Source organism: Lycium ferocissimum, chromosome 4, assembly GCF_029784015.1.
Source record: "Lycium ferocissimum isolate CSIRO_LF1 chromosome 4, AGI_CSIRO_Lferr_CH_V1, whole genome shotgun sequence".
NCBI lineage: Eukaryota > Viridiplantae > Streptophyta > Magnoliopsida > Solanales > Solanaceae > Lycium > Lycium ferocissimum.
Genome location: NC_081345.1, coordinates 33,943,488 through 33,956,820, shown reverse-complemented (window position 1 = coordinate 33,956,820; position 13,333 = coordinate 33,943,488). Strand labels below are relative to the sequence as shown.

Here is a 13,333-nt window from a genome sequence, read left to right as displayed (position 1 = left end):
ACTAGTAGAAAGAAGTACCCCTTGCTGGTCAGAAGCAAGATTTCCACCGACCACTTGCCTAGAGAAGTAGGCTTGTAACAGAGCATTAGCCTTGACATGAGGATCTGTGTATTTCGGATTCCCAAAAGAGAAGCGCTGATGATTAATTAACCTTCTTATCAACCCCTCTTCACCGGGCCTTATTGGCATCTGTTCATACTCCGATGCTGAAGCCAAGATTTCAAGCAAGCCGTTCAACTTCGTTTCGGAGGTCAAAGAAGAGCTAAAACGTTCGATGGTTGTGTAACTGATGTAATAATATGATGCAATCCTGCCAAGATTCTAGGGTGAAAGCAAAATGTCATCTACCACAGTAACACATTTGCTTGACTCCAAGTCACCGATAGTATTCTCAACCAGCTCTGAAAGGTGATCCGAAATATGCCTGTGACTAACACCCTGCAGATTATAGTAGTTTGGATTCTGAGTGAGCCTTCTGTACATAAATGTCCATGTAAGGTAATCTACAGCATCCTGCTTGTTCTGAATAACTCCAACAACCACGTCAGCGTTGAAATTGTCATGGAGATAGTGCTGCAAATGACTCTCAACTGGGAATGCTTCACACAAAAACTTCTTGTAGTAGTCCTTGCGTGGTGCATGGCATGGGATAACACACTTCCCGGAGCTATCTACAAGAGGTCTCCCCTTGAAATGCCCACATCAACTGCCGTTTCCTGTCCCATTTCATGGGCAATTTCTTAATGTTATGTTACCAGATATTGCTACAGCATTGATGCTGTTTGTTGTATTTGTTAATTTGATCATTTAGTATTTTAGTGTCCTTTAGCAGTAAGGTAATTGTTAGGATCGTGTCTTTTCTTGTTTTGTACTTCAAAATTTGATTCCTTTTCTGTTATGTTGGACATGAATATTTATATTCGCTAAGAAATTGTGCTTGAAATTATGGCAGATATTATGTCTGCATGGATCTCCAGATGGGCCCGGACAGTATGTTGGATCTTACCAGCACCTACAATCTTCTCATTGTTAGGTTCTCTGCTGAAACATGTTCTTTTTTGCAGATATGTTGCAGTCATGAATTCAATTTTCTCAGCTCAACGTTCAATGGTATATAGAGGATTTAGCAATTCTTTCCTTCAATTTTGTAACCGTTTCATTTCCTTCTAGATTAATTAGAAAGTAGTCATATTGTCTTCATAAATGTAGAATTTATAAAGTTAGGGATCCGTACTCAGATTGTTATATTGTATTTCTACTCTATGAAATGCAATGCATTTTTATTGCAGGTGCCCATTGATTCATGTGTAATAGGATCTCAGCATTCTGCTTTTCTTCAGCAGGTAGCATTTCTATACTTGCAAGTTTTGGTTTTAAATCTATTCCTTCCAGCATGAGTTTTATTTTGGCTTACTGATGTAATGGTGCATATCTGGGGTCAGGCTTCTTACATCACTGGTGGTGTATATTTGAAACCCCAAGTATCAGATGGACTGTTTCAATATCTCTCTGTAAGTGTTATTTAAATTGTTACTACTAAGTTATCTCTAGCTTACGATTTTAACTCGTCAATAGCTTGTATTGTATCCAACATTGAACATATACGGTTGTCTCCGGTGCTGCCTCTAAACATTAGTTTCTATCTGAATTGGAAGTATGTTGAACAAGTCACTATACTTTGATTTGTTTATTGTATGTAATTTTTTTTCCGAGGAGCTTACACTGAAAAGACCTGCCAAAAGTTTTCCCTATTTTAAATCTGGTTTCTATCTTCTGATACGTATGCTTATCTGTTGCGGTTGGATATACAGTGATCAACCAAATGGTGACGATTTGCACTTCATATGACTGAAAAGTAACAATTTACGCTTTGTGGATAGAAACTCTTCTCCAAATGTCATTTGGACTACCAGTTCAATGACTTTTCTTTTGCCCTCTATAGCGAACTGTTCATGCTATGCCTTTATGAGTAGGATATGATAATATCATGAATGTAGATGTAATTGTTGTATGATCTTGTTTTCAAAATCGTTCACTTTGCATGGAAATCAATGGTCCGTTGCTACAACCACTTTCATGACTAGAATATAATATCTGCCCCAGAAGTTATTTTGAAATTGATTGCTTATATAAAATTAGTTTTTCTTTTTTTCATTTCATTGCACCAAAGGCCGGATATCATCGTCTGCCTGGTTTCCTGAATATGATATCAAGTTGGCATGTTTCTGTCGGATCTGTTGATGTACCATGTGTTTTCATTCACTTGGTGTGATTTTTAAGATGGTTAAATGCCTCGTTTTATTTGAGATGCTTTATTTATAGAATGTCTCGTGTTAGATGTTTTCTATTTTTCATTTGAAAATACTTTTTCAAATGTCCTTTTTTTTTTCATTTGAAAATACTGATGAGACTGTAATATTTACAGACAGTTTTTGCGACCGATTTACATTCTCGGGTTTTTTTGCAACTTCCCAGACCTGTGGGAGTTGACTTCCGTGCATCGTAAGTGATTCAGCGTGCCTATTAATTAAATTATTTCTCATATGATGAGCTGGTAATTTTATAATTGGTTAGTATTACAGATTGTGCATATCCCCTAATTTATAGCCTTCATCTTCATGTGTGCTTTTCATTTGGCTCTTTCTGTAAAGAACCTCTCTCATCTGAAAGTAAGAAACATGAACCATTTAATATTCAAACCAGTGTATGCTAAGTAGTGGCAATCAAGAATCTGAATTTTTGAAATTGAACCAGAACTTGAATTACATAATATAGAAACAGGGTGCCGAGAAACAACACAGGCCTGGACCCTTACTTAAAGTAGGGTCAGAAACACTTACAATAATTGAAAGTAAGAAACTGATGAACTGGAATTTTCTGTCTGAGCTACTTTTAGATGGTGGTGACCACTTTCTCTTTCAATCACACTAGTTATGTTTGCAAATTGAAAAGCATCCAATGGAATCCTTTTACAACAAAAAGGAAAAGGAATGTTTTTCAAGGAGACCTATGCTACTAATAGCAAAAGCAGAGTATCCTGCTATCTAAACTCAAATAAATCTGTGCTCAGTTTCCAGTCCATTCTGACACAAATTCTTTAATTTAGCCCCCAATTTGTTTGGGATTACTCTTCGCCCTCGTCACACTCAATTAAATTAAGTATTGCCGCTTGTCTGATTAAGTTTGCTACTAACTTGCAGGTGCTTTTGCCATAAAAACACGATTGACATGGGTTACATATGCTCTGTTTGTTTATCAATATTCTGCAAGCATCACAAGAAATGCTCAACATGCGGGTGAGTCTTATTAAAGTGTCTCATTGACGAGCTCTTCATTTCTCATTAATATGCTGCATTAAGAATTGTGTTCCGACCAAAAAGGTCCACATGATATGATCATGTCACATGTTACTGGCAGTACTGGTTACTTTTTAATCTGTAAGGAGTTCTATTGCAACTAACATCAAGTGATGCTGTGGAGTGTGCATTACAGAAAGCAAAAACTCAACTCCATTACTGCACACACAAGGAGTTGAGGTAGTCTAATATACAGCACTCCTAAATTCTATTTGGGAGAGTTGCCATGATTTACATGCCCTAGCTCTATTACATCAAGGTTTTCACACTAAATAGCTCTGTACTTCAATCTATGTACACTCTCATGTTTTCCTTCAAAGAGTCTCTGACTTCTCACCTTCCAGACCGCCTACCAAATACGAGACAGGAACTGGCAGTATTGGTTGCTGTTCTGTATCAATCAACCGTGTCTCAATCCTTTTTTAGTTGGAATCAGCGATATGAATCCTTTGTATCCTTGGTTATATTATTTGCAATGACAAGGGAGTCATGGACTTAATAATGTGTATCTTAGTTATCTGATTTTCACATTTTAGTTTTGCGACGTGATATCTTCTAGTTTCCTGGAAAGATTGAGGTCTGAACAGCAATTATTTGGAAAATAGGTGCTGTTAAAAGTCCTACTAATAACTACTAGTGACTGGCTGGATATTTCCTTTATAAGGTGAAAAAGACGGGACCTAGATATATTACGAGAACATGTAGTTATTAATAGGTCTGCATACACACTACTGACTACCCTCCCCAGACCCCACTTGTGGGATTACACTGGGTATGTTTTTGTATGTAGTAACTGTGCCAACTCTGTTATTTTAAAAAAGAAAAGATTTGTTTGTGGTTGTCTGGAACAGGGAACTAGTTCTCTTTCACCAGTGATGTCTCTTGCTGTTTTCTGGATTTTTTCTCCCTTTTCCTTGGCTTTTGCTGAAGTGAAGCATTGCATTGACAAAAGATGTGCTCTAGTAGTTGATTTATAATATATTGTTGACATTGTCTTGCTGTCGAGAGAAAGATGTGGTACATGCATATTTGTACTATAAGGAACCTAGGATCAATAATCAGTGGAGTGAATGCATCAAACCCAGAAGCTGAGCCAGTGTTACCGACCTTGCACTTTTTTTAAATTGCTCTAGTAACCTTTTTTGCTTTCTGGTGTCTCACTAATGTTACTACCTAAATTTCTTAGAGAAGATACATGAACTTCACTCACCTAGTTAGTGCTAATGGATAACTTGTCATCAACATTTTAAGGATTCTTTTCCTGTTTCCCGAGAACATTCCTCACACAAACCAAAGTCACAGGAAAAGGTTTGCTAATTCCAATTCAATATTATAGGTGTTTATCATGTAGTAGCATCCTATCTGTTCTACAACTAACTCCACTGATAACTCAATTCATATAATGGATGCTTGAGCCTGGGTATGATAATTTTTAGTTTCATGCCATCAAATGCAGATCAAATTTTGGAGAGGCACGAAACCAGGATCCCTCAGCCTCGGATCCGATGAGAAATACTCCAGATTTGAACAGATAATCCTAAAGCTCAGGTTGCTGCACAACTGTCTTTCAAGAGCTTCTTATGATATAAGCTCCCAGTCCCATATAATGTTAAAGATGAGTGTAGGCCTTCACTGGGACTCTTAATGATGAGTGAGGTTGGAAGGATGTCGATTTGTATTCGGGTCACTTTTGGAGAGAGGAAGGCAAATTGTTGCTGAACCTTTTCCAGTGTCGAGAATCTCCTTTTCTAGGTGAAGGAATACATAGAATGATTCTAACGAGCTTGTCTGGATTTAGTCTTTCAATATAAAATGTTATTGCCAATTGAAAAGTTGGAGATAGAATTCCAAAACAAGTTAAAAGTTACAAATTGCAAGTCATTGTACCAAACATCATCCTTCGAAATTTAGGTCCATGGTTTCTGCTAGTCCTGTGATTTAAATTATTTATGGTATTGGTATTTCCGTCATTTTAACTTTTAGTATAACAAATCTTTGCAGGTGCATATAATGAAAATTTAATGGAATTCGGGACCAATTTCCCCAGTATTCTTATTTCGTGGTGGCATTTCAACTGGAAACTAATATGATTTGTTTTTACAAGAATTTTTTTACAGTGCTTCAAAATTAGACTTAAAAATGTAAATAGATGCTCTCTCTTTTGTTTTTCTGGTGCAAAGCTTCACATGACCTGTTTGTTGTTCAGTTGGTGCAAAGTTGCAGAATAGGTATCCTCACCTTAATTTCATTAGTTAATATATAAGTTGCTCCTTAAAGTTGTCCGGAAAGGTCATTTACACACTTTTAACTTTACCGTGATTCTATCACTCCTATGTCATCAAAGTTGGATTGTGATGAATTATAGAATACCCATCTGATGTGGTCATTCATCAAAAGTTAAATTATTTTCAGGTTGGCAATCAAATTATCAATCCCTGCTCAAAATTGGAGTTGCTTGTCAAATGAAAGCATTTTCAGATATCAACCTCTGGTTGGTTGATTTGTATCTTACTCTTAGTTCCAGAACGATAACATACTTTTCAATTAATGAAAATTTAAACTAATTGAGATTTGACCAAAATAATTTGGAAAACAATCTATTACCTCAGTACCTTTGTGTATATGCTGCACCGCTCGGACAACAGCCATTCGTCCCTCAAATATTAGAACCGAATTCGGCAAACAACTATAACACGAAAAGGCCATTTAGAGAAATACATATACTAGCTAGAATTTTTTTTTAACAACAATAACTACCTGTGGTTGATCATAGAAACTACCGGGTAATGGCCTGTCCCCAGGGGTTTCAGTTCAGCGTCACAAATTGTATGTGCATTACATGAAAACTAAACATCCTCAGAAAAGACAATAGAGAAACACCAAGTTAGAGAATGAATTTTATAAGAAAAAGGATAAGGGAAATGAATAACGGAAGGCTTCCAGACAAGTGAATAACGGAAGGCTTCAGCCATGCCGTCCTCTAGTTTTCATAAAAGGCCTATGCAACACGGATAAGGTCGCACAGTTTTTGTTTCCAGGACGAGGAAGGTTGTATAGTTTTTAGAAGCATCTGAAGCGAAAATCAGGTCCACAATCCATACCTTAGAAAAGTTTTCTGCAATCTCCTTTACATTGATCTCGGGTCATTGAAGAATCAGACTGACAAGGTTTGCCATCTGAGCATACAAAACTAGTTGCTTCTCATCAATATCAGTCATATCTAGGGAAATAAACTTGTTGAGAACAACAGAAAGTCAAACATGTAGCAAATATAGACCTTAATACAGCATTCAAAATTATATCAGAAAATCATAAGTATAAGCACAAGGATACGAGACACCCAGGATTCCACCAGATTGTAATTGTCCATCACTGTAATTGGAATAACCTGGCAGTGAAGGAGTAGATATGAGCTTCATGCAAAACCCATATATACTATCAATAGCAAGACTATTTTGCATGACAAGGTTGAAAATCGAGAATGAAAACTCCAGCAAGGGTAAGAAGATAAATCAGAGTTGATTAGGAGAAGTAATTACGTGAAACTATGACATCTGATAAAAAGGAGAAAAAAGAAGCAAACAATGTCTGAAGCGATTAAACCTGCTCGCACATATATTGCGGCTACTTTGGAACCTTAACTACTTTTATATAGCAAATATTGAGGTTTCCACGGTTCTGAAGCAATTATTTGAGTTTTCTAGCCATCAACTATTCCAAACAATTTGATGATGGAATTAGGTACTTCAATGCACATATAAAGATCTTATACTTTGTCGGAAACTAAGTATAGAACGATAAAATATAAGAGATGACATAAACTGATTCTCCTTTCACAATGGTCTTTAGTTCTCCCTCCCAAAAGAGAGATATAGCAGACCAAGGAGGAATATATTTTCCTGATTTCAATTTCCTTCATTTTTCTTTTGTCAAACCAAACCAGGAAATGGGAAACTTAGTCAACCTCCATTCCTTTTCCTTCACGGTTTCCAAACAAATGGTTACTGTCAATCTTTTCACTTTCTAACTGTTAAGGATGTCCGATTTCCCCTTTTCTTTCATGTACTTTCTCTGTTCCAATTTACGTCTCATGCTTTATTTTTTAGTCTGTCCCACAAAGAATGTCATACTTATTTAGTAACAATTTAGCTTTAAACTTCTCGCTTTACCCTTAAAAAAGCTGATTTCTAGCCACACAAAAGTCTGTGGCTTGTCTTGGATCAAGTTTCAAAAGTCTTTCTTTCTCAAACTCCACCACATAAACTGGGACGGAGGGAGTAGACATTTCGTCAGCAATTCACTCCTATGGTCAATGAAAACATCAGGAATGTTGAGTAGCCTGCAGATTTTCAGTAGATGAGATAAAGAGGTGTTCTGTTTGAATCTGATCCTTCGCCTCATTACACTGTATTTCATAAGGAATGTCTCAGATCCCTTGGCAGACCACATTTGATTGTAAAAACATAAAAAAACAACTTCACCTATGAACACAAATTCAAAAAGTTTAAATAAAAGTATAGCTGGTTATCTTGGTATAATTAGCTCAATCAAAGACGTGTCCGAGCTGGCGCAGACTTTCTTAAAGAATTAAAAGGATCCAAGGAATTAGATAGCCTTGTCAATTGACTTTATGTGTTTTCCAGAATATCCTTCAACTCCACCCTCTTTTAACATAAAGGATTAAGTAATAACAGAAAGCAGGCAAAGACCTCATTTTGACTCACAGATACAAATTATATTAAAATAACTCAGAACAAGAAACAAAGACGTGTAAGCATCACATCCAGTGATAGCAATATTATCCAAGTTACATATGCTCCATTTCTTGAAATATCTACGGTTCTCCAACTTGCTACACTAATACGTAATCAAGTGAGCTTACTCTAAGACTGCCCGTTACCCCACCTTAATTGTCTTGCTCGCTGCTGCTTATATTCTGACGCATTCATTCGCCCAAATAAATCAAATTTTGAATAACAAACACAAAATTCAACTAGCAAACATTCACTAAATGAGAATATTAACTTAATCGCAGCTGAGTTGTAGAAACAAGAAAGTAGAGGGACCTTGACCTTCTCAGATAAAGCTTAACCATCAACCTTATACTGGGCGAACGTAATGGATTTTATCCTTTCCTTGTCAGCTTTTGACTTGACCTTGCATTCAACCCTTCCAATCTGACTTCTGCAATTAGCTTTCACCATAATTATAAGTTGCCCAAAGGAAAATTAAACACACAACGTGGCACTAATTTTGATACTCCCTCTATCCCAATTTGTGTTGAAATGTCGAGATTCAAATTTCTAAACGAATTTAGACATAGAAGTACTATAAATCACAATAATTAACAACTTAAAATATTTAAAAGGCACAGAAATAACTTATGGTCAAAAGAAAAACTTAGATTGACTCTCGAAATTCCAACTGTACCATATAAATTAGGACGGAGGGAGCAGCGTTTATGTCTACAGGAACTAAATACTTGTGGTCCCTCAAAAAAATTATCTAGAAAACAGCATTCAGTTAAATTAATTGAAGTACAATGATGTGTTACCACAGTAGTAAACACATGGCATGCAGAACATATCTTAAGGTTAGTTGAAGTGAAACACCATTCACATTTTGCTAATTCATTATTGGGAACTGAAACATATGGCTTTTCAGATATAATCACTTCCCCGGTTATTATCCAAGAAAAATCCCATTTAAGTAAACCTTAGATGTCACGTGTTCTAGTTTTTAGCAAACAAAAAAGTACAAAAATCACATTAATTTATTGAAGAACAGCCTAAAATGTATGCTATTCTAATTTCTCCTCCTTTTTTTAATTCAAAAGTTTAATTTGAGAAATGGAAGTGTAAGACCTGGAGAGAAATCCCGAGTGGTGTACAGACGGCAGCGTTAGTCCTTTATTACTCAACGCTTCCTCTAATTTCGACTTAGAGAGCTCTACAGTGTTCACAGTGGAAGTCCAAGTCCAAGTTTACCCTTTAACTTTTGATGTGTCCCTCAAATACGCCATCAAATTATTTGACTCATTTATGTCACTCGTCAATATTTGATCATTTATGCCATCGTTTGGCTCGTTTATATCATTGCTGTTACCAAAATGGCGCATCGTGTCATTTTTCATTAACACCGATTTTTGCAAAAACATATATGACACGTGACCACCAACTAGAAGTCCACGTTGTTTAATTAAACCGACACAAATTAAATCCCTAACACTTAACATATGAATGTGTTATTACAATTAGTTTAACACTTAACAGCTGAATGTTATCTTTAAATGTTAAACTAATTGTGATAACAAAAACCAATTGTTAACCATTTTAACATCTATACAATAGGGTTAAAAGGATTTGGATGGATCGGGTGTATGAGTCGGGTTTTGATTTAATTTAGGATTTCATTTGTGTTGGTTCAATTAAATGATATAGACCTTTAATTGGAGGCCACACGTCATATCTGGTATTGTAAAACCGGCATTAGTGAAAAATGACATGGATGAGCATTTTGGTAACGACGATGTCATAAATGAGTCAAACTATTGCCGAGTGGCATAATGATCCATTTTCGATAATTTGATGGCATATATGAGCCTTCTCCGTAATTTAAAATTTGGTTTAAGTAATATCTGATATTGCCTTCTCATTAGAGTTCACAAGTTTACCCTCTAAATTTTGAATATAATTTGAAATTAGTACAAAACAGTAAAGTTAGCTCAATTTCAAATAGCACAAGGACATGTGAAAAATTAAAGTAAATTTTTTGGAAGAACAAAAATATCATAGATATTTAAAAGAGTTTCTAGAAAGTTATAATATAATATCTTTGATATATATTGTATTTAGGAATTGTCTAGAAATTCTTTAGATAATGTGAGATAGAATTATCTAGAATAGTCTAGTGTAGGATCTTGGATAATTATCCTAAAGAAAAATCTAGATATTCTGGAAGAGTAGTGGTAGGGGATAAAGATGATTAGTTTTTTCTTATGGAGAGAAAGATCCCTAGACAAAGATAAATAGGAACATTAGGCATTTGTAACCAAGCCAAACCAACCCCAATTGTAAGTCATTTAAGCCAATTTAAGAAAGTCTTTCTTCTTCAACCAAATTCTCCTTTTCAACGCTTCCTCTTTAGTTGAATCTTCGATCTTAGTAACGATCTTGGGCTTGAACGGTGGTTTTTCGATTTACTTTTCTTCTCGCTATAGTATCGAGCCATAGCCACAAGTTGGCTTTTGGATTTTATTTCAAGATCGGGTTTGTGGTAGATTCAACTAGTTTCTCTAAATGGATTTGAGCGGCCGTGTTAATGGACGGGGATGGAGTTGTTGAATCGGTTAATTACAAGGTATGGAAGACATGTACGGAGTCATACCTTGTGGGAGAGGATTTGTGGGATGTTGTTAATGGTAGTTACCACAAGTCCTCCTATTGACGGACCGAAAAATAGCGACGTATACAAGAAGTGGAGCATTAATGCGAAAGCGGAGTTCATCCTAAAGAGGTCCATTTCTCACAACTTATTTGATCATATTATTGTGCAAATCAACTCATGAGATATGGAGGACCCTTTTTGACAAGAAGGACGCAAATACTTGGAGAATGAATTTTGCGCAAAGAGTACTTTTTGAGGATTAAGAACTTATGTTCGAGAGATTTCTTTATTAAATACGGATGAGGCTATCTAGGAAGCACGAATGAGAAGAATTATCATTCGTAAATATATTTCTTTTGTTACATCAATTCAAGGATGGGATCAACAACCATCCTTGGAGGTTTGAGAATTTGTTGTCATCACAGAGCTACTAGCCAAAAGATTTGGCTAGTGTGTCTATGAAGGAAATGCTCTTTGTTGCTAACAGAGGAATTTTAAAGAAATACAAGAGCGAAGTTGCTCAAGAGAGATGATACATTCTAATTCCATGAGGGTCAAGCTCGCCAAGACGAAGGAAGAGTATTCTAATAATGGCAAGAAGACTATTAAATGTTATCGATGTGGTGAAGTAGGACACATAAAAAGATTTTGCCGAGCCAAGGAAAGCTAATTGTGACCGAGAGAAGAAGATTGGGGAAGGTGCTTTGTGGCCGAGACTCGAGTAAGATGTCTTAGCTTCTCTAATTGGATCGTGGATTCGGGATATAATACGGTCCATTACGTGGAGAAGGAATTTGGTGTCATCAAAAAGCAAGAAGATTCCAATGACGTTCGGACTAGTGACGTGGTAGGCTTGCTATCGAGGAAATTTTGAGATCTTAAAATTACGTGGAGGATGTTGAAGTAGAGCACGAGCATGAAGGTTCTAAAACTATATATGAAAATGGTGACCATTCTAGAGAAAGCATTGAGGAGTCGTAGTGGAAGTTGAGGTCTCCGGCCAATCACGCCATATCGGACCAATCACTAGCTCGAGATCAAATGAGCGAGATGGAGAACGGCGGTCAAATAAATGAAGAGGTTGACGTTGAAGGCTCGATTTCATATGGAGAGACGGATAACATGGTTCTCGGATGCTCGGAAAGCCGACAAACGAGTTCATTGAGGAGAAAAGGACTCAGTGGTGGATCCTACGGTAGTGCTAAGTCTTCGCGGAAATTTGGTTCACCGACTCGGGTGTTTCTCCATATAACACAATTGTTAAGGAGCTAAGAGAAAGGGGAGTACGGAAACTCAAGAATGTAAAATTCGGCATGAAGATGATTCACGTGGTTCGCAAAGGCCAATAAGAAATTAAAATTTGGTCGCTACGAGAGATGAAAATTTTATCAAGGCATATTCATGTTTCTTTGGAGGCCCAATTATCGGCGGAAAACCATCATCATTTGAAGAAGGAAGAAGTGTCGGAAAACATGCGAGATCTTCACCAAGGCACGTCAAAAGATTCGTACGAGTTCTTCCACGACAAGTTCGGGATAGCTTCCAAAAAATTACTTTAAGGGGAGTGTGAAAAATTAAAGTAAATTTTTTGGAAGAACAAAAATATCATAGATATTTAAAAGAGTTTCTAGAAAGTTATAATATAATATCTTTGATATATATTGTATTTAGGAATTGTCTAGAAATTCTAGACACTTAGATATTTATAGTTGAGGATAGAATTATCTAGTGTAGGATCTTGGATAATTATCCTAAAGAAAAATCTAGATATTCTAGAGTAGTGGTAGGGGATAAAGATGATTAGTTTTTTCTTATGGATGTATCTAGAATAATATCTAGAAGCATCCCTAGACAGTATAAATAGGAGTGACATTAGGCATTTGTAATCAAGCCAAACCAACCCAATTGTAAGTCATTTAAGCCAATTTAAGAAAGTCTTTCTTCTTCAACCAAATTCTCCTTTTCATAACCATCTTCTTTAGTTGAATCTTCCGATCTTAGTAACGATCTTGGGCTCATGAAGGTTTCAAACTTTTAGCTTATATTTCAAGGACAAACTTGTCTTTTTTTTTTTTTTTTTTTTTTTTTTGCCATTAACTTCATGCAACTGTATTGCGAGTGGATGTTTTTTAATTACGGATCGTCATAGGTTTACAAATATTAGCTTCAACCAATGATTGGATTAAAATGTACATTTTTGTTTAATTGAAGAAGAAATATAGATAAATAAAGCAAACCATTTAGAATAGAACGGTAAAAACAATCTAATACCGGGTGCATCCTTCGAGTTAGTAATTCAGTGAGCAAGGTGTAATTTTAAACAAATTTTCCGACTGTGTAATCTCCATTGGTCTTCGTCACCTACAAGTCAAGTAATTGAGAAGGCCTCCAAGAAAGCAGGACATCCACGTTGGTATACTTTTTGAGTAACCTTTAAATTTCTCCACTCTTCCCCTTCTTTTTCCATCATAGGTGCTTCTAATTAACTTATTTTCTCAATCATTACGGCTAATAGTGCATAAGTTATCCACGTTAAAATGCAAGGTCAGAGAAGATACCCCGGAGGGGGCGCTGGTGCAATACATGACATG

The 13,333-nt window shown here is 36.2% G+C and overlaps 1 protein-coding gene and 1 long non-coding RNA gene across 5 annotated transcripts in view; one reads left to right on the top strand and one right to left on the bottom strand.

Annotated features, from left to right (window-relative positions):
* The window catches only part of LOC132052448 (general transcription and DNA repair factor IIH subunit TFB4), a 35,709-nt gene that overhangs the window by 4,655 nt on the left and 17,721 nt on the right, over window positions 1–13,333 (top strand). For 2 of the 4 annotated variants that reach the window (XM_059443988.1, XM_059443985.1), the window contains 7 exons: window positions 953–990; window positions 1,065–1,110; window positions 1,290–1,343; window positions 1,443–1,511; window positions 2,426–2,502; window positions 3,201–3,296; window positions 4,813–5,284. In XM_059443988.1, coding sequence (XP_059299971.1) covers window positions 953–990; window positions 1,065–1,110; window positions 1,290–1,343; window positions 1,443–1,511; window positions 2,426–2,502; window positions 3,201–3,296; window positions 4,813–4,891 — 459 coding nt within the window. In that variant the 3' untranslated portion in view covers window positions 4,892–5,284. Of the gene's footprint in view, window positions 1–952; window positions 991–1,064; window positions 1,111–1,289; window positions 1,344–1,442; window positions 1,512–2,425; window positions 2,503–3,200; window positions 3,297–4,812; window positions 5,285–13,333 lie in introns of those variants that run through there. The other 2 variants (XM_059443987.1, XM_059443986.1) reach the window with 1 other exon arrangement.
* Window positions 6,114–6,746, bottom strand: LOC132054624 (uncharacterized). Its single transcript, XR_009414336.1, has 3 exons — window positions 6,690–6,746; window positions 6,458–6,576; window positions 6,114–6,202 (listed from the first exon to the last, which is right to left on the bottom strand). It is a non-coding gene; the product is annotated as an uncharacterized LOC132054624 (long non-coding RNA).